The 22,536-nt window shown below is 29.0% G+C and overlaps 1 protein-coding gene across 8 annotated transcripts in view; it reads left to right on the top strand.

Annotated features, from left to right (window-relative positions):
* Nucleotides 1–17,275, top strand: part of LOC129960910 (flavin-containing monooxygenase 5-like) — a 41,794-nt gene extending 24,519 nt beyond the window's left edge. The window contains exons 1-5 of one of the 8 annotated variants that reach the window (XM_056074631.1): nt 3,047–3,188; nt 5,238–5,296; nt 12,359–12,704; nt 13,639–13,929; nt 16,176–17,275. In XM_056074631.1, coding sequence (XP_055930606.1) covers nt 12,366–12,704; nt 13,639–13,929; nt 16,176–17,150 — 1,605 coding nt within the window. In that variant the 5' untranslated portion in view covers nt 3,047–3,188; nt 5,238–5,296; nt 12,359–12,365 and the 3' untranslated portion in view covers nt 17,151–17,275. Of the gene's footprint in view, nt 1–3,046; nt 3,189–3,336; nt 3,483–5,237; nt 5,297–7,133; nt 7,248–8,455; nt 8,536–9,018; nt 9,172–12,358; nt 12,705–13,638; nt 13,930–16,175 lie in introns of those variants that run through there. The other 7 variants (XM_056074635.1, XM_056074634.1, XM_056074637.1 and 4 more) reach the window with 7 other exon arrangements.
* The last annotated feature ends 5,261 nt before the right edge of the window (nt 17,276–22,536 follow it).

The following is a 22,536-nucleotide window of genomic DNA, read 5'->3' as shown; positions in this document are numbered from 1 at the left end:
GTTGGACCACCCCCGTCTGTGGACATCGGTCCGGAGCTTCCCGCAAATTGTCGATAAAAGGAACAGGCGTCAAAGAACCCCGTAAAATCACAAGAGAGGGGAAAGAAAGTAAAATGTGCCTGCCTCTAGACTTGTGTCCAGAATTTTCCTGTCGGAACGGGGATTAATACTCAGACATTATAATTAAGTAATAATTGAACCAAGATAAAAAAAATGACTTGCGTCAAAAAGTAAAGAACTTTAAAAATTTAGAGTTATTAATAGGAAGGAAATGACATTGTTGTCTTGGTGCTATTTTTGTTGTACATAATTAATGCCCTCCAAAAATTACATATTCAACGTAACTGTTATTTGCTTCTACTTGTTATAATGTTTATTTTTAGTACGTAAGTTATGATCTAGTGAAGGTTTGCTTGCATTTAGTCAATATTTCTAGAACTTAAGAATGCTAAAAATTTCTACATATCAATTTCGGTAATTACTCTTCTGTTCTACTGCTTCAAGATCTCGCCCTTCCAACTGCTTTTCTCGGCCTGTTTTATGATGAAACACATTCGAAAGCTACATAAAAATTTCAGTCCCTGGTAGGCCCGAATTCCGACAAGAATGTAAGTGATATTTATTTTCGATTCAGGTTTAGTAATTAATAAGTAAAATGCTGATTCATTAAGATTTAATAATAGAAAGCATATTTTTTTACTTGTTTAATTCAATGAAAATGAACAAATTCTCTTCTTTCAACCTTAAAATTATATAAAACACAAACTTTTGCTTGAAATATGGGTTTCAGTGATCATATTTTATTCACCAGATATTATTTTATGATTAAATGTCTCAGTTAATTTTTTTTTTCAAAATTTTTCTGTAATTTTAAAGCTATTACATGAAAGGTTGAAAAAATAAAACTTCCAATGATCCGTGCCAGCAATAAACTTGTTTTGCTTAGTTGTTACTTAAACTTTTTTCCGTTTGTTTCTCATTCTTATATCTTCGAGATGTATTTTTTCCCCTTCCATATAGGAATATTTTAACATAAGTAATTGGTTTATAATGAGTTTCCTCGTCGCTTTGTTTTGTTTTTCCTGTGCATTATTTCATCTAAAATACTTAGATTTTTTAGAGTAACATGTTTTCTGTAATTGTATTTTTAAAAATCTACTAGAAAAAGAAAATAATCTTCGGCTCTTCTGGGATTCCATTTCAAGTTTCAAAAATTGCTCATCTATAAGTGTAATAGCTCTAACTCAAATACTTCTTACTACGAAAGCTACCTTTACAAACGTCTATAATGTGCTTGCCATTTCTTTTTAACTCTACCACCTCGTGTATGCAACAAATACTCTAGTAACATGGCAAAATAAAATAAAACATTTTTATATCTACTTTGTTTACATTTTAAAAATTTCGAATCATATGTAATCTTTAATCAAGAAGACTGCGGATCTTAATTTAAAAAATTATAAAAAAAACATGCATAGAAAACTATAGAGTAATTAAAAATATTTTAACTGTGTTCTTAATAATGTTTGCTAGTTTTATATTATATTTACTATTTGAAGATAAGTTTACCATTTTCTCTATTAACACCGTATTATCAACCAGAAATGGATAATAGAGATCCAGAGCAATGAAATGCTTTCCTTAATGTATCAGTAACCAAACACGTCGGTTGCTCAAGTAGAAAAGAAGGGTTTAATTCACCAACTACTCCGTTTGAGGGATAGAAACATCTACGTCCTTCAATTTAAATGTCAATTTGTTGCGATCATAAAAGGTATTTAATAGAGATTTCAACTGATCGGATCTATCACAAATGTCACTGATTTTCATTGCGAATTTATCAAAGGCGAAAATTGCAATATGGGATTGCGAAAGTTGCAATATGGGATTAGCAAATGATTTAATAAATATTTATAACAGATAATCGAAGGTTGTACATATAAGTGAAAAGACAAAGTTTTACAGAATAAAATTTTGACACAATTGTAGATTATGCAAAAATGCCGAATGGAGCTGTTTTTTCAAGCCTAAGAATAAAAGATTGATGACAAACAGGTTTCAAAAAAAATCTTGTGTTTCTAGTTGCCATGAGAACGTAATTCAAGTAACCTGAGAAATTTATCGAGTCTTTCAAAATTATCACGAACATAAGGTTCTCTGCTTTCATGATCCTTCCTTATTCAGGTGCAGAGAAAAATAATTCCACCGTAGGTCCGCCGTTTGTAGGAATCTGATAGGGTGTTCAAGATCAAATGTCCCCAAGTTCGTGAAAATTTTTGTATTTTTACTTGTCCTCTGCTCGAAGTTAAAATGTGCCTTCCTGACATAAAAAGTAAAGTATAGATTTGAATTGGGGCATTAAAATAAATAAAAACATCACCCAGACGACTGCAGAACACCCGAAATAATCGTCTATCAGAATTGAGATCAATCAAGTCTATTCATGCTGTTTCAGCCCAAATTAAATTTTAACTTGGCATTAAATGAGCCTTTGAAGAGTTATCCTGAAAGAAATAAAATGAAATTTAGAGAATTTGATTGCAAATTGAGCCAATGATTACATATATTAAATGACTACAAAAATCTCGATCCGAAGCTAACTCTCTAGAACAATTATTGAAAGTTGACAAATTGCTTTCCTAAAAAACTGTTCTGTTTTGAATTTCCTAGAAATATTCTGTATTCTGAGAATGCATAACAAAATTTCATTCATCTTTCTTAATGTAACCTCGAGATTCTCATGTTCTTCAGCACATATTTGCAAGAAAGCGCACCTACAATTTACAGGTCTTTGAACTTTTAGATAGAAGTGAAACATCACTTGACAACGTGATGTTTTTGTTAATTGAATTTCTATTTCTTTCTATTATGGACTTTTCACCTCCAGTGTTTTGAGCAGTTTGGTGAAGAAAAAAAGGTGCAAAGTATGTTACTAATCATCATGTGGGCCATGAAGAAAAGTTGCGATTATGATTTATCTTATTTAAATACGAGCACAATTCTAAGTAACTTATCAGTTAATAAAAAAGATAATCAAAAACTAATCACGAAATGGTACAAACAAAGTCATTTACGAAAGAGCGAGAAACTTCCCTAAAAACCTCCGAATTCTTTATGATTTATCCTTGTGAGGCTCACAATGAAAATGAATATTGAAGCGATTGCTGACTTCAAAACAACGTGAAACGGTAAAAATGATTATTTTTTATCGCTTGAGGAAGTTTTTTTAACTTAAAAAATTATGTTTGATTGATTCATTCCCTAGTATAAAGTTTGATGGAAAAACATTCTTTATTAAACGTACTGTTTTAGTCACAAAATTAAAATCATCGTTGGTCTTAATGGAATATTATTCTTTAGATGGAATATTTTAGCAAATCCGCTTTCAGTATTTAAAAGGAATTTTCATTATTTAAAAATTTGTTCCAGAATTTTAGCTTAGGCAACTTCACAATGATTTACTAACAATGTTCTCGGAAAAGGTGAAAATTTTATTGATATCTGTCTCAATTCTGTTTTGATATTTTTTAAGAGATATAGCACAAAAGGAATTTTTAACAAAATTTAATCAATAAAAATTTAGTAAATCAGGTTCCTTAAGTATGTTTTAAAGTTATACACATACTTTTATACTTTTAAACATAAATATTATGAGTATTTCAAACATATTTTTAAAATGCATCATGCGCATCAAATTTTTAGGAAAAAGAGAGAAATTTTGCTGATATGTTTATATTGGCATAATTTAACAGAGATAAATTATGTCTGTAAATTATATAAATAAGCTAATTTGTATTTGATAATCTGGTAAAGGTTGTAGTTTTTCATGTAATTGAATGTATTGCAGCAAAACTGTAAAACTGCGTTTGATATAAATTATTTATTTATGATGTTGATATGCATTTTAAAAATCAGAAAGCAATGAGCATTTTGGCGTTTTGTAGTATTTCAAAAAATATTACTTACCAGTAAATAAATAAATTATAAACGCATTTTTTTCATATAATTCAGGTAAAATAATAATTCTTGAAATCAAAAATAATATTGTAAAATCTATAGTTTATTTTCATTAGTTTTAAATAAATATGTGAAAAATATCTTAATTCTTGAAATCAAAAATAATATTGTAAAATCTATAGTTTATTTTTATTAGTTTCAAATAAGTATGTTAAGGGATAGTATCCAGATATTAAATAGTGTTATGTTCACGGTATGAATGAAAATACTTTTGGTAACTATGAGTTTTAGTTTGCTGATTTCTTCTGAAAGGATATTTTGGTAATTTTAAAGAAAAATACTTTGATAAATTTATTTGTACTTTGTCCATGCATTATTTTTTATATAAAACTAATATATCCCGGCTCTCAGGAATTGGCGTTGGTACGTGAGAACTACTTGAAATCTGAACTGTCTATTTTGATAAATTAGGAGACAGCCGTGAATTAAAATGTGCCAGATCTAGTTGCATTTTGCTTTTTCGTAATTGCGTTTTGCTCTTTCATAACACTAAATTTTCTAACAACGTAATTCGTAAATTAAATTGTTCATTAATTTCGTAACAAAATTCACCTTTCCTCAAAAGCTATAACAGGTAGATTTTCGGGGTGGTGAGAGTGATATGGTTTTTAAATGCTAAAATTTTATTTGAAATTTTTTCTTTAAAAAAAGCATTCAGTAGGAAATATTAGTTGGCGACTTCTTTTTAACTTACTTTTGAATGACATTTAATTTTCTAATAATGAAGGAAATTAGAAATCGCAAATTCTTTGCAAAATAATATGTATAACATCACAATTTAGATCATAAATTTTTATTTTAATGAATTTGAGAGATTATCAGAAAATTTTCTCTGAAAATAACATTTTATGAGAAAAATAGTACGAAACATCTTATTAGCGTTTCGATAAATACTTATTATTCCTAACTCAATAAAACGCTGACAGCATTTGCAAATGTTTATGAAGTTCATAAAAGTTTTCGTTGTGATTTTTAAATTAACATCACTCTTTACTAATGATAAACGTACTCTTAAGCAAAACCAAATCATCAAATTGAAAAATTACGTAGTTACTTAAGAATAAATAGTAGGAATTTCAGAACAATTTAAATTTGTGCTTCCATTTCATTTGTTAGGGTCATTCATAAATTTGAATTTATTGAAATTAAATCCAAATATCGTTTAAATTTCAGAGTATTTTTCTAAGATTTTTTTTTCATGTCTTCATGTTCTGTTGCAGATTATTTTATTCCCTTTTTCCCCTATTCGCAGTTGGTTGCGTGACTCGTAAATCAACAGGTATGGAATTATTATAGTATTTAGATTATGTTAAAAAGTGTTGTTATTTTTGTTCCATTGTATTTAATATTAAATATAAATTAAAATTGCTTTGATATGTAAGGTATTGAAACTGACTATCTTGAAAGTAACCCGGAATTACATGCTTTGTTTTTTTAATTTGTAGCAATATCTAAAACTTCAAAGAAACATTTAGATAAATATTAAACATAAATATGTTAAATTTCAATTTCTCAAGTTATGATTTTTAAAGCGGCCCTCAAACCTTGCACTGCCCAAGTTTATTTTTTTAATACAATTTGTTATTTTTTGTTAATACAATCTGTGCTTAAACTGTTAAAAGTAGTGAATATTTCTATTATTATTAGATGTTATTTTTTTATTTTTCTGTGTGGAAGATCTTAAGCATATAACTTTTATTTTTGGATTAGACTCATCGTGTGGTTGACTTTGTGTGTATATGTATTATTTCGGTGGTTGCCAAAACTTCTAATAAACATATTTATTAAGTTACGCATTTCGTAAGAAAATAAAATCAAAGTAATTTTCCTTAAGTTTAGAATAAAACCGTTTATATCCATTAAATTATCTTCTTTTCTGTGCTATAATTAATTTCAATATGTGCTTTTTAATCACCTAAATAATGCAATTACTGAATAACATTACAGTTAGACGTGACTTTAGAAGTTACATAAGCGTTGTTATATCTTTGTACTTTCTGGTGGAGATTTTTTTTTTTTTTTAATTTTTCAGTTTGCTAATGTTAAAGAACATTCTGTGTTTCTTAGAATGAGTATATCATGAATTATATATGATATTCGAAAACCTTTTGAATGTGAATGAATGATTCAGTTGGTTTTCATGGTTGTTATATATTTATAGCTGTACGTTTCATTAGAAAATGGTAATTGTTTCAAGTACATAGATTTGGAGAGTAATTTGTTTTTCAATATAAACATGTAATTAAATAAATAATATGTAATTATTTTAAGGTATCCATCTATGTTCGGAGGCTTTCTTTAAATAATGATAGTTGAAGTAAGGTGTTTCTTTTTTCATATGGTATTTATGCAAAAATTTAATAAATTGTATAAATTTTTATAATTTAATTATTTTTTAAATATTTCAAAAAAATTAGATTTTTTGTTTTGTACTATTAAAATGTCTTTAATTTCCTTTCTAATTATTGTAGACATAAAATAAAAACGGTTTTGAAAAGTTAAAAGGACACGTTTTTAGATAAATCACTGAAAAGAAGTTGTAATTTCCGATCAAAAATGGGTTTTGGAATAGAATAATACCTTCATTTAAATTAGAATTATGTGATTTTAAAATAACAGTTTATCTTCATCAAAAATCAAATTTTTAGAGTGACTACGCCTAACAGCCTTTTAATAGTTTAATATCAAGGTCTAAATCATTAACTCTAATGAATTAGTGACGTAGAGAGGGTAAATGTAGCCGGAGCATAGATCGGCTGTACTAACGTCAAAATTAAAATATTTTCTTATGTAATTAACGATATTGCAATCCTTACAACATGGTTTTTTTCTTTTTAAAGACATAACAAAAATTGTTCCTAAAGGAGCCATTTTTATTGAAATTGGATTAAAGAAGTATCAAACCAACATAGATTAAAAAAACACAAAATTAAAAATTTTAAAAATTAGTTTCCAAAATCCTCATTGAATGCTAATCATATTTACTACAATTCTATTGTTTTACATTCGATCCTATCTCTATTTTTAACTTTACTCCCTTTTAAGGAAATATTATTGTCTATCTGGCTCCAAGGTTTATCACCAACTCGTCAGAGATTATCTATAATCCATAGAATATTTATTTCAAAACACTTCAGAACTTCAAGAGATTTGTTCTGTTTATAAATGGGTGTAAAAATGAATCGATAGAAAATCAAAAATTGAAGAGATATGCAAATGTAACTTTCGAAGTATGTTTTAAAATTAAATTTTATGTTAATTTGTAAACACCAGATTAATATGTTCTTTATTTAGATTTATTGACACTTTAAAATAATATTTACGTTACTTTATTATATTTTGGGCTCTTAATTTGAGTTCTTATGATGCAAATTTATGTGTTCTTTCTTGTGTATATGCGTGAATTAAGAGTTATATTTTGACTTTTTCTATTTATTTTACTTTGTTCTTATTTGAATCTTTTATAACTTTTAGATAGTGCGTAAGTATTTTTATTTTAGTGCTATTAATTCTAGTTTATAAGATGTAACTTTATGTATTTTTACTTGACTAATTGTTTAGATTAAGAATTAGATTCATCGTGATTTTCACATGTTTTATTGTTATCTTCTGTACAAAGTATCACAAAAAAGTTGGAACAATCTTTTATTTCCCTAAATATTGCACCAGTGCATATACTTCCAATTAAAACGTTTCATTAAATAAGATAAAAATTGTATAAAAATTCTTAGGCTTCTGTGAAGACTGATGGTAAAAAGTTTAAAAAATTACATTTTTATAAGTGCCCCATAGTGTAAAACTATCAATCAGTAAAATGTTTATCTTATATTCATCAGTGCATGCACAAAGTTTCACTTTTCTTTCTATGACCTTTGCATGGATATGTTTATTTTTAAATTTAGAAGGACAGATCACAAATTTAGATGAAATATTAAATACAGAAAAATTTCCATGTGCAAATATTTGTCATATCATTAAAGAAAGTTTTGTCCGTCGAAATTGCATTTTTCGGAAAAGAAGGATTTGATTTTACCTATTGTATAATTCTAGATGTGGATCATGTAATTGTCCATGTAACTGTTATATCAGTTGACGGACTCCACAAATATTGCATGGATGCTAGCTATTGTGTTATTCTCTACACTACCGGTTTTAGAATGTTGAATTCTGAACTGACTCTTCATACACAATTGTGAGAGTAACTTGAAAAATGAGCAAAAATTACAGTTTCTGTGACGCCTTGTTACACATCTATGACTTAACTTAAATTTTCTTATCTTAACTTATCTTAAACTTTCATCGTCCAATCATCATGAAATTTGCTAATCACATATCTGAATCATCTGAATTTCTGGCATTCTTCTTAAAAGTGTGTTTACAGAATAGTTAAACGATTGCAAATTGGAGAGTCCTTTTTTTTCCAAGGAGGAACAGGGAGGACAATGCGTCATAGATGTGTAACAAGGCGTCACAGAAACTGTTATTTTTGCTTATTTTTCAGGTTACTCTCACAATAGTGTATGAAGAGTCTACTACTACTTTATCTGGGTTTTTTTCAAGTTATTATCATAGTTTTAATTAGTGTGCGCGTGTGTGTGTGTGTGTGTGTGTGTGTGTGTGTGTGTGTGTGTGTGTGTGTGAAATGTCAGACTTAAGCTTAATAAATGACCTCACGTGACTCAAAAATTCAGCGAAATTGAAGGCTTCAAAAAATTAATAAGCATAGTACAAAATGCATGTCATTAAGTACATATTAGAAGAAACGAACCGATAAGCTCATATCCATAAAATCCACAAACAGATATGTGCAATCCTCAAACAGAATATGTAAGGAAAGTGAAATTTACGCCAGTTTGCAGAAAGTAGTGAAACCAAATGAAATAACACTTGCCCAAAGTAAGACTATTTAACTGACATTAACATAAGAAATGCCCGTTAGCCATAAGAAACACGTTTATTTCTTCTTCTATGCTTTTTTGTTTTTGTTTGAATTAATAGATAGCTTGAGAATGCAAAAGGAAGTTGCGCAGTAAGGACGTGCTTTTTGCAGTTAAGGAGCGGTAATAATTTCAATCGCGATGTTCATCTAAATAGCGTTTATTTACTTTTTGCAGGTGTTACTTCGTGAGATTTTTTTGTCTTCTGCAATCTAGGGTATGTTTTCTCATTCTTTTTACATTATTGTAAAAGCCTTTTCGAGGATTTTTCTTAATATACCTTGTTAGTCCATTTTATCTAATATGTACTTAATAACATAAATTTTGTGCATATATTTACTAATTTTTCCAAGACATTAAATTTCACGGGATTTTTGAGTTGCGACGGATTGAATCTTTAGACATAATTCTGGTTTCTCACGGAAATAGTCACTTTATGAGTACCTGTCGGCCTTGACGAAATCTCATGGCCGGATTTTTTATAACTAGCGTTGTTGTTTCTTTCTCCTAATTGATATTTTTAGAAGCAGCAACGTTTTGGGCATTCCAAACACAATTTATTTGTTAATTAAATAGTTTTGTCTCATTGCTTTTTAATTGTCCGACTTTTTATAAAATATTATCTTATAGTATTAAATGTTATCCACTCATGTTTTTACTCTAGTGTTATAAAAGACAAACAAAAACAAAGTACTTATGCGACGGAGGGATCAAGATATTCGTTAATTTTCTAGATGGGGAACGTTACATTGACGCTGTCATTTTTACTATCGAACATACATATGCATGCTAAGTCCTTCGTTTAACATAATTAGTATCTTTAAATACACTCAAGAAAATTATCTTTAACTACAATATCTTTAAGAATTATCTTCTTATAGAATTATTAAATAAATGTTATAATGTTATAAAATAGTGCCAAAATATTATTAAATCTATAGGAAAACTTGTGAAGGGACAAGCTCTTTGTGTTTTAATAATATATAATATTTTATTAATGTAATTGAAAAATTTGTTTTTAATGTATGCATTTCCCTCCTATAGAAATATCATTCAGAAATATAAAAGTTGATTTTATTTAATCACAGCCACCATTAACGACCAGTTGGTTCGAAGGGATTAATATTTGCTAAAATTTCATTTTTTTTTTCTGTTGCAAAATATTTTTAAGCTTCAAATTGTGATAAAGTTATAATTTATATTATTTCAAAATTTTCACTCAGTTTTGTTCATTATGTTTTGCATTTCTTCTCCAATACTGTAAGTCTCTATTCTTTTTCTCCCATATCCCTTTATTAGTTTTTTTTTTTTTTTTTTTTTTTTTTGAGTACTCTCTATTGACAATCGCCCTCTAGCCATCAGTCAAGACTAATTTTTTATCAATTATGTTAACTGTTTATGTTAACTTAAGCTTTGAACAATTCTAAATAACTTAATGACATCTGTAGATTTATTTTTTCATTATACATTTATTCTATTTTTTGCAATAGTAGTAGTTCAAATTCAAAACAAGTGAAAGCAACACTGAAATAATTTTGCATTATCGAAAGATGAAATCCGGCAATTACTCATCGTGGTAATCAGCTATTCAAGTAGAGTCGAAAGTTATGCAATGCTTAACCTTTTTTTTATAAAGCTTATTGTTATGAAGTTACGATCAAATGAAGGCACAAATATAATCTCATGACTGGAACTGCTCCAAATTTTTTGTGATGTTTGTTTCTTAACGCATAAGACCTGAATACTCTTCCTACAAGCTCTGTGTTTGTAAGTGATATAAAATATTTTATTGCTTTAACACTGAGGTTTTTTTTTTTTAACACTCTTCTTTCACTACAATCCAGAAGTCAATAACGAATCTTTTCCTGTAAATGAAAAAGAATTCCTGTAAATGGATTTTGTTCAAAATTTAATAAGAATCTACATATTTGGTCAAAAAATATATTAAATTTCATCCTTCCAGCTCAAAGCATTTTTTAGTTATTGTGTTCACAGACAGACATAATACCAAAAATGTGTTTCTCGAACTCGGGAAGATCTGAAGCGCCAGAATCTGGAGTTCGAAGCTTTGACAATTACTATACTTTCTCATAAAAACAGATACTGGAAGAGATCAAAATGCTGAAATATTATTTTTCTTCTTTCAATTGGAAAAGGTCTTTCTCTAATTTTTTCATAACACGCATTTCAATCCTGCAGCATTTTCAATACGTAACTGAGACCATTGACACATACTATTCCGCAAATAGGACGAAAAAGTATCTAACTGCATTCGCAATGCAATTTAGTATGGATTGCCCGCAGAATTCGATCTGGAGGTAATTAAACAAAAAGAAATAAAAAAAATTTCACATAAATATTAAATTGTCATTTGTAGCATTCTGTATTTATAATTTTTCACTGATTTGGAAAAAATGTTTCGGTATTAATCTCAATAATTTAAGTGACATTATATTATGGAAATTAAAGTATTTTTTCTTCTTGTTCCGTTTAGTTACTCAAAGTAAACAGAATCCTGCTATTGTTTAAAATACAGCAGAAATTTATTCCGTTCTAATATCAAATTTCTTTTCATTTCCTAAAATATATTTATTTTTTATCAATTATTTTGAAAAAGCGTCTAAATGAGATAAAATCTTTTGAATGCAGCCAGGATCGCATTTTTAAAAAGTATTGTGGTATCAGATCTTCCCTGGAAAATAGAAAGATGCGTCCGAATGGAAAGGAGTCTCGAATTATATTTTTAAAAATTTCAATTAAAAATATTTGAATTATCTTTCATGTGTAACATGACGCCAAATATACTTGTTACTGGCATATGTAGAAAACTCATAGTTATTGACAGACTCCACGATATACTGCATTTATAGTAACAGATGAGCTGCTGACTTCTCAATGATCTTTTAAAGGGCCTAGATGTGGAAGCCTCATATGGAGTATGGAGGATGTGATGTTTGAGGTTTACCAGTCATAATTTTATTTGCAAATGAGGATTCTTCTTGACTAACTGCAGTTTAGCGCTCTTATTTTTGGTGGCTAATTCAGGTTTTAGCAAGTTGTTGCAGTACTGAACAGTACTGCAACAAGTTGCTAAAGCTTGTTCAGCTTTAGCTATTTCATCCCTGTTTAAGCCAGGCGATCTATAGAGATCCTTTTTCATCGAAAAAAAAAACTGAACAGCTCTTCTTTGACCTCTTGACAGAAGGGTCGCTTTTTTACATCAGCAACCGGAATGTCTCCCCTCCAAGCTTTATTGGTAAAACGTATTAACCCACTGATTAGACACAATGCCACTATCGAAAAAAATCTCCTATTCATTTAGGTACACCTTGTAAATGTGTATACATTTTACATATCATGTTTATTTTTATGATTCGAATATGAGATGTAATTATTTCTTGCAGAAAAAAAATGGCTAAAAAAAGATACGCTGTAATAGGTGCAGGACCTATGGGCATTGGATCTATTAAATGCCTAAAAGAAGAAGGAATGGAACCAGTATGTTTCGAAAAAACCAGTCATATTGGCGGTCTGTGGAGGTACCATGATGATGACATCGATGGATTGGCATCAGTTATGAAATCTACAGTTATAAATAATAGTAAAGAAATGGGTGCAATGAGCGACTTCCCACCTAAGGAGGACTATCCAAATTACATGCATAATAAACAAGTGAATGATTACATCACCAATTACGCAAAAGCTTTTGATCTTGAAAGGCATATTCAACTTAACAAAGAAATAATTGAGGTAAAATTCTATATCTCAAGGAATTGTTTTTTATATATATCTTGATTCATCATTTGTTCTACTACTATGTTAAAGAATTAAATGTAAAATTAATAATAATAGTAATTCATGCATTCTTAAATACCTAAAAGGGCACCTATTTTCTCACATATTACTTCATTCTGGTTCAAAAGAAGAATATTATCAATTTAAATTCCAAATGAAATCATTAACCAACTTTTGGAGATTTAGGGAAAAAAAATGCTACAAGGAATTATTTGACACATTATATTTTCCAATAAACCCATAGATCTCAAATAATTTTAATTCTAATTTTTATAAATTAGAATTAAAATTATTTACAAGAATTAATTACATAAGCTGTATTTAGAGCTTCGCTTTATTCTTCTGATTTCTACTAATAATCGATAACTAATAATCAACCATTACTATAATAGCATCGCATTTTTATTATTTTTAAATTTTAGCATAAGTTTTTCTCATATTTTCTGCTTCAATTTATTTGGAGTCAACAGCGGCCATGTTTAAAGAAGATTTGTAAGATATTTTTGCTTGGACAACAGTATGCTAATTTAGTTACATTAATTGATTTTTCATAATTCTGTCATACTTCGAGAAAACTAGAATAATTGAATATTAGAATAATTATAGAATAATATTAGAATACTAGAATAATTGAATTGAATATTTAGCTTTCGGTAAACATATTAGTTTGGTTACAAATCACAAGTATCCAAATCTTCATATATATATAATTCTTCCTGCAAGATTTTCCAGTATCTCAAATTTTAGAAAGTACGAAATAATGTATATTAATTAGAACTGTGGAACTCTTTAAGTTACTTAAAATAAAATTTTATGAATTTTTAGTGAATTTTTTTAAAAAATAATATTCTTTTTAAGCATAAAATGAAATGGTATTTATCACTTTCAGGTTGGTATGGCGGATGATTATGAAGAAACTGGACGCTTATTTGTCGTCGCAAAAGATACCATCACTGGAATCGAGACTCGGGAAATTTTTGATGGTGTTATGGTTTGCATTGGCCATCATGTCTATCCCAATTGGCCTTCTTTTCCGGGAATGGAAAAATTCAAGGGAAAGATTATACATACGCACAGCTTAAAGAAAATCAATCCATTTGATGATCAAGTTGTTGTGGTTGTAGGAGTGGGCAACTCAGGAATGGATGCAGCTGTGGAAATCAGTACAGTAGCCAAACAAGTAATGTTATGCTTCTTTATTGCAAAGTCACATCAAGTAGAAGAAAGTCACGTTAATTTGCATGATTGATTACTAATTAAGTAGAAATTAAAAAAAATTGGATGTCAATATTTAAGCATTTAAACATCACAATAAAGAAAAGTTTGAAATCCATCAAAAACCCAAAATATAAGGTTGGTTATCATTTTAAAATTAAACATTGTAAATTGTATTTATTATGCAATTTGCGAAAAGAGGCTTCTCATTTCAACAATTTATTTAGTGTTAAAAAGCTGAAAAATACCAAAATCAGTTTTAGAATTTTTTTTTTTTTTTTTACTTTTCTGGTCTTTCCATTTACATTTTTATGTCCATTTATTTTATTTTATTTTTTTTGTGTGTGTGTACCACGTGCATTTAAACATAGTCCTTTAATATACTGCATGCCAAATTAATAAAGAATTTACCGAAATTAATTTTGTGAATTTTTTATAATAATGCAAGACCGAAAAAGATTCAGCAATTTTATAGAAACACATCACCTTTTGAATGAATTAAAGAAAAGATTTCAAATTAATCTTTAATAGTAAAAAAACGTTTTCCTTATAAATCTGTTTCTGCTATTTGTAATACATATCTGCTTTTGTTATAACTCTACTTTCAAATAACTACTAAAACCATTATATACGAATAATGTAGGTAAAATAAATGCTCAGATTTTCTGTTATGTTCTTCGTTACAATATATCTTCAAGAATCAAAAGTATTCTCAAAATGTGAAGGATTATACTCTCAATGAGGAAATGATACAAAAATCAATATAAGTGAAGATTAACTCTACCGAATACGATTTACATTTTTTAACGATATAAATAAGTGTAATTGAAAATCAGTCTTTTGGTAAATTAAAATTTGTTTGTCCTTCAAATCAGACGAAAAGAAGTAAAATAATAAAAAAAGAACATTACTCATCAAATATTAATGAATTGAAAATGTCAAAAATGGTGACGCTAATGTTATGGTTAAAAAATTCTAATATAAATAACAAAGCAATTGCGTAAAAAACATACAAAATATTATAAACATATTGCAAAAAAATAAAGCAATTAATTTATCTCTTATTTCTCTTTCGTTGAAGTAAACAGTTGTTTTTATTTTCGTATCCATGAAATAGGATCCGTAGAATAATATCCCAACATATCCATGTCTTAAAATTGAGATGACTGTCAATTCAATTTTTTGAAGCGATTGAAGTATTTATAGCACAGCTAAGAAATGTTTTCTACCATTTTTAATTCTTAAATGAGTTTCTAATGCAAAGAACATCCCTACAAATAAATAATAAAAATGGCTCAGATATTCCTTCGATGTTTGATCATTCAAACTAAAACATTTGCTCTCGGACCAATGATATAAGAATCATTAAAGGGTTATACTATCTTTTAAAACCTCTCTGCTTTTCCTTGTGCAGAAAAATATTGAAACTTCTTTTTTTAAAAATTATATGATAACATGCGAAACGTGCAAATAAAAATTGATTTTAAATGAATAAATGCCAGTATAAAGAATACCGTTACAAGTTTTTAAGTTTTATATACAATATTTTAAACTATTTCTTTAAATTTTATGTTTTCCATAAAATTATTTAATTTATTTTTCAAGAAAGGCGAAGTTGAAAAAAAAAAAAAACTTGTGATAGTAAATAAATAATCATTAGATTTATCCTTATCAACAGAGGAAGTTTGAAAGTGAATTAAGGCTATGATTTCATAGTGCCACCAATTGTTTTGAAGATGAAGTAAGCATCTTTTGATAAGAGAGGACGAAAATCTTAACAAATTCCTTTCTTCAAAGAAATCCTTGCTCTGCAGCAACCTGAGAAAATCGATACAACTATAGCCAAATAAAAATGCTTTTGTTGGCTGCCATCGGTTTGATAATTTAAACAATCTATATCCGATTATTCTCAACAAAAATCAAAAAATCATGTTTCGGATAATTTTACTTAATTCATTCTCTGCTCCTTTTTACTTATAAAATATTTCATAATATTCTTGGTTTGAGAGATAGCTAAGCCGAAGGTTTCCAGTTTTTTTAAAGAAGTGGAAAAGCGTGTGTCTTTAAAAATTCGTCGTAATGAAGCATTTATAAATATTTTTCTTTAGAAATATCATCTTAAAATTTGGTTATTTTTTTTAAATTTACCAATAATTGAAAAATTGTTGAATCTGTTTTTTTTTTTTTTTTTGTTTTTTTGTTTTTTTGTAGGTGTACTTAAGCACAAGACGAGGAGCTTGGGTGTTACCTCGAGTGGGACCATGGGGTTTTCCGATAGATATCCAGCTTCAACGAAGGTTTCTCGATATTTTGTTTAAAACTCTTCCTTACACTCTTGTCTGCTGGTTTTGCGAACAAGTAACTAATCAGCGTTTTGATCATAAATTGTACAATTTAAAGCCCAAACACAGAATCTGGAGTCAACATGCAACTATCAGCGATTCTCTGCCCATTAAACTTCTCAGTGGAACTGTTGCAGTTCGGAAAAATATCAAAGGATTTGTCGAAAACGGTGTGATCTTTGATGGGGAAGAAAAGGTTACTGAATGTGATTCGGTAGTTTTTGCGACAGGTTACAAAATAAAATTTCCTTTTCTTCATGATAGTCTTACAACAGTCAAAAATAACCACGTCCATTTGTATAAATATATTTTTCCACCTCACCTAAAACATCCGACACTTGCCATTTGCGGCCTAGTGCAAGTGGTCGGAGCTGGTTTTCCTACGGGGGAGGCTCAAGCTCGATTCGCCGTTTTAGCTATGAATGGAAAAGTTAGTCTTCCTTCAAGGGAAGAGATGGAAGCTGATATACAAAAGAAGAAAATAGAAAACGCTAAGCGATATTCGCATTCAGAACGCCACACCATTCAAGCTGATTATATTCCATACTTGGATGAGATATATTCTCTTATCGGAGCCAAGCCAAATTTTTTCAAAATGTTATTTACGGATCCGGTGTTGTTTTGGACTCTTTTCTTTGGCCCATCATTGCCTTACCAGTACAGGCTCCAGGGACCACATCCTTGGCCAGGGGCTAGGCAGGCTATATTGGACTGGAAGAAAAGAATAGTAAAACCTTTGAGAGGGGATTACGAATATTATGAAAATTCAATAAAGGTTTTTAAAATATTTCTTCTTGCACTTTTTGTAATTCTAATTGGGTATTTGATCCAGAACATTTTTTAAAGAAAATTAGTCCTAATATAAAGAGAGTATTCATAAAATGTCAGATTTGATTAAAATATATGTAATACGAAACATATATGTATATAAATAATATTTGTATTTTTTGAATAAAATATTTCAAACAACTCAAATCTGATCTCATTATGTTGATAAAATGAGTTTTATTCGAGTTACAATTGCATTCATGGTATACGAATAAAAATTCCCATTCAAAATGGTTCATACTTTTTTAAAAAATAAATCAAGGCCAAAACTACCAACATTTGTTATGGATTATCTACATAATCCTAGATATTTAATTTTATAGAAAGCAAGAATACATTTCTCAAATTGAATCCTTTACTTCAAGTGTTCATCGTCATTTCATAACAATCAGAATTTAAAACATGTAATTAAATATTCATAATGAGTGTCTGCTTTCCAGTTCTGCTAAACATGTCTGCTTCTAAAAATTTTATTTCCCATTTATCAGTCTAAAATCAGCTGTTAACAACTGCACAATTTAGTTGAACCTTAAATGACATCAATGCAAACTGAAGAAAATTATCACCTGAAGACATCAGAAAGAAGAGAATTCTCTTGGTATTTCTTACTCAGCCACTCTGCATTATAAGTGATATGCATTAATCTTTTTGTTTTGTACGGATATAAAAAGAATATATTGTTTTGTTTTGTTTTTACTTTTTCGTGCATGATGTATAAAAAGAGATAGTATTGAAATCATTCAAAAATTCAGGATGAATCTCTTCATTTTAATTTTCCCTGAATACAAAAATACTATTTTTAGAATGATGTTAAGTGATACGAGCTAAAACAATTAAATCAGGCATGTGGTCTCTACACTATAATTGTAGATTTCCATTACATTTTTGAAAAAATCTGCCAAAAAAATTCTGTTTCTATTCGTAGGCTTGTTTATGAAACCGGTCACTCAAAACTGCCACAAGCCAGATGGACAAAATTTTGTATATAATTTTATCCCCCTAACTGATGTTATGCATAAAATTTTTAATCAAATCTGCCTAAGGGGTGACTGTCCCTGAGATAAATTAAAAACGAAAAACTTTTTATAAATGAAATTCGATTATATGGTCTTGACATCCATTTTGAAAATACGTGTCAAATTTTGAAACCAAAAGGGAGTGGTTCAAATTTATATTTTATTGTCTTCACTGTACTACGAAGCTTTTCATAAAACACACTATATGAGAAACTCGAGAGGAAACATTCCATTTGGTTTCTCAATTCAAAAAAAGGCAATGAGCGTAGAGAAGACTAAGAATCAATTTTTGATCCTTCCATTGAAGCGACAGTCTAAGGAGAATAAAAGACATTTCTAGCCCCAATCAAATGCAATCTGCATGAATTGATTTTTAGAAACTAAGATGTCATTTAGATTCTCGATCAAATAGTGTTAATTCGGTGATTTTTTTTTTTTTTTTTTTTTTTTTTTTGTATTTTCTCTCTAAAAGCCTTCAAATGGGGGCACTACACAGGCAGAAGCTTCTCTCGGGGAATAAAAACTGGTATGCTAAAATGAACTCGGACAGTAAATATCAAGTATAAAGTTGGGTTTAGACTCGGGCAGATATAAGACGGTCAGTAAGCATGCGTAGAAAGGAACTGATTTTTGTTTGCCACAATTTCATAAGATAGATTCTGATGCTTGGCTATAAATTGCCGTTTTGGCGTCCCTGTATTTTTCTTTTTTACTGCGTATCGTATTGAAATAGAGGATATTTACACACAAAAAAAACATGATAAAATAATAAGAAAAAGGTCAACATACTTAAATTTGGAAAACTATAGAAAAAAATGGCAAATAAAATTTTTTTAAACGCAACCTTGCATCAGAAAAAACAAAGAGCAAAAAATGCCGGAATAAATCTATGATAAGTGATCAATTTCTTCAATGTCAAAATAAACCCACCAAATTCTACAAACGCATGGGCAGTAAGAAAGAAATACAATACAGCGGCGTGTTGTTGTCCAGTTGGGACAAGTACTTGGCATGGCTGAACAGCATTTTTCAGCCTTTCTACTCATGCGCTGCTTACTGAGTTATAATCCCGCCTTAAAAATACCTCACATGGCTATTTTACTATTTAAACTTTCAGAAAGAAAATAGTGTTAATAAATTCATCTTAAAGAGATAATTTTTATTTTTCATTTTTTATTTAGAGATGTTCTTTTGCTTTTATAGACTATTGTAGCTGAAATTTATAATCTATTCATTTTACCATTTCTTACGCAGAAAGTAAAGAAAAGAAAGGCTTAAAATTGTCTTGCGATGGATTTTTAATGTGCTTCAAAAATTATTGCTTCATGTATTGAAAAGGCATTATATAAAATTCCAAAGAAACATTATAAAATCTTTCTCTCCACCGAACAATTTTATTTCATAATCAAATTCATAAATATCCAATCACGAAATTCTAACATTCAAATGTCAAGAAAATAATATCTTAGAACTGTTAAATGTTAAGGCTCAAGAGCAAAATATAACTAGGCTGTACCAAATCTTAGAACTAGATATCATGTTTTATATATAAAAGTATACGTAATATTTATTACTAGAAGAGAAACTTCTCCCGTAGATTATTAATTCATCTCTTCTTTGTTGAAAAAATATCTGTGTTCTTTAAAGAATTTTTTAATGAAAAAAGATCAGTTAGAGATACAATTATTGTTTTTTATCATTCCATTACCCTGATATTAAGAAATAATTTATTATAGGATACATATAAATTTGGGAATGTATTCGAATATAATGCTTTTAATTTAGTAAAGATACTGACTTGCATTTTCATCAGCAATGTTCCTTATTTGCAAATAACGTTCAAAATTTGTCAATATTAGGCATAAAATGTACGTACCGAATCAATAGAAAACTTTTTAATAAATTGACAGCAAGCAATTGGAAGGAAATAACAAATGAATTTCCTAAAAAATCAAAAAATAGGCAAATGCAACTATAAATTTACTGGGGAAAATAAAAAAAAATATTTGGCAACAAAAAGTTATAAAATGAAACAGATGGCTAGTGAGTAAAATGGACTGGAAATGACAGATATTCACAGAAATTATCTTAATTGAAATATTTACGCATCCTTGTGTCTTGATCAGTTTTCAAGTTTTTATAATCATTGACTTCTGATGTCATTGTTAGAGCAGCTGTTAAATAATCACAAGTAAATTTCTTAGTGTGTTCTCAAAACTAGACTCCATGTCCATCAAAAAGTGGGATTCAAATGAACTAATTTTGAAATTTCTTACAATATGCCGTAAAAAATTGATCTACATATTTTCAATCGATATCTTAGAAGGTAAGAAGCTGAAATGGCAAATGACTGAGGAAATTTTTTATTTCTGTTTATTTTCTGAAACAGAAATTGCCTTGCAGCAAGGTCAGTAGTAAAAATATGATTCATTCACAGACAAAAGATACCGGTCTTCTCGTGATCTGATGATCTCGGAACACATCTATTCACAACTGCAAAGAAATTTCATATTTCTTGTCATTTCAAACCAGATGCATTGTTTGATAACCTTCACACTTTCCTTTTCATCATTTGAGCATTGATGTTCTTGTTGAATAAAAATTGCAAAAGCTAAAATATAAACACCTTTTAAGATTTTAAATATTTATTGCAATTACGAAACAAAGCATCTTAGGAAAATTAAATAACAGCCATTTCAGATGTAGTTTCTTTTCAAGCCAGTGCTTTAACTTTCTCATATATGTACACAAAATGACACTTTTTCTGTAAACTTTGTTGCAAAAAAAAAAAAAAAAAAAAAAAGTACTTATTTGAGCTTATTGGGTCCGAAATTTATTATAAACTTATAATTTTCCGAACAAAATTAAATTTCCATTTTGTTCACAATTCATTAACAGAGATTTCTTTGGTAATTTTGATGATAAAATTATATGCCAAATATCATTATTTTACTTCCTTTCTTCTGTTTTTCTCTTGCCGCAGTCACGAAAGATCAGTAGACAGAAACACTTCCTATCAGAACCGGCCATTTAGGAGAGTAGAGAGGGGAGTTCGGTAAATGCAATAAATGCAACGCACGCGGTCCCCACAACCTAAGAGCCCCCCCCCCTCCTCCCATCGTCATCAAAAATTAAACACTCACTTTTCCTTTTATATGTTTAAAAAAAAAAAATGCAAGAATTAGTTTATTTAACCATGTTTCTAAAAGTTTTTTAACGAACTCCTAAGTCCTCCCGCTGATGTGGTTCGGAAGTTTGGAAAAGGGATGCCAGCTCAAGCGTCGTCCTCCTCATCTGACCGTGGTTCAAAATCCCAAAATAGCTTAAAAATCCCAAATTCGGTTATCTCAAAATAGTCCTAGTGTTGCTTTAAAAATGGGACGATAATAAACTAAACTAACGAGAGAAATTCCTGGACGTAAAAGGGACGTAAGATAGTCATTGCAAGAGGATGCGCCAAAGTATGATTGTAAAGCCCCCGGACGAACTTCACAAATGGTTAGCATGCTGATCCTGATTTTTCATTCCCGTGAAAAATAGCCACCATTTTCTTCACACATTTGGAAATGACCATGCTGAATTACCATTCCACTGTGCTTCTACTGAAAGTTCTTAAGGATTATACAATAAGAAAAAACGGAGCCATGTGTGAAAACAGCTATCTTCCTCTGAAGCCGCGTGGTCGATTGCTTTAAAAGCAATACATTGTTAATTTTTTCTAATTATGATGCTACTCACTACAGTTATTGCAAGAGTTGTACGTCACATTCAATATGAAATAAGCATATTTAAATCAGTACATTTTGCATCAAATTTGTTTAATTCTTATTTTGAATCCTTTTACTTTTGTCTATAAAAATATTTTAAGTCACCATAGATTTCTTGTACCCTGGTCCCTTTTAGGAATGGTAGGACCGTCTTCTCATTGACGGAATCCGATCATAATTTGATTAGAATTTACAATTTTAATGAAAAGGTCGCATAACTAATTTCCTCTTTCTAATTCATTTCATTTTCTTGTTATCATGTTCAAAAACCAATAGGCAGACATTATAATAAAAATAAACTCAGGGAAGTGTAAAATATAGTTATTTCGAGTTTGAAATTTTTGGCAATTGCAAAACTTTGTATATGAAAGAACAAAAAACACGGTGTTTCATTATATGAGGATAAAGTATTCCTTGATATTTAAAAACCCATCCTAAGAAAGACGTATTTTTGAATTGAATAATGATTTATCTTTATCTAATACATAATAAAAAATAAGAATTAAATTAAATAATGTATATCAAATCGGCAATATTTTCTTTACTCAAATATCAAAATGAAACCGCTAAGAAAGTAAAACCAAGAAAAAAGTTAAAGCGAAAAAGAGTAAGAGAATAA

This window comes from Argiope bruennichi, chromosome X2, assembly GCF_947563725.1.
Source record: "Argiope bruennichi chromosome X2, qqArgBrue1.1, whole genome shotgun sequence".
Classification (NCBI taxonomy): Eukaryota; Metazoa; Arthropoda; class Arachnida; order Araneae; family Araneidae; genus Argiope; species Argiope bruennichi.
Note: the sequence above shows the minus strand (reverse complement) of the source record. Positions and strands in the feature narration are given on the sequence as shown.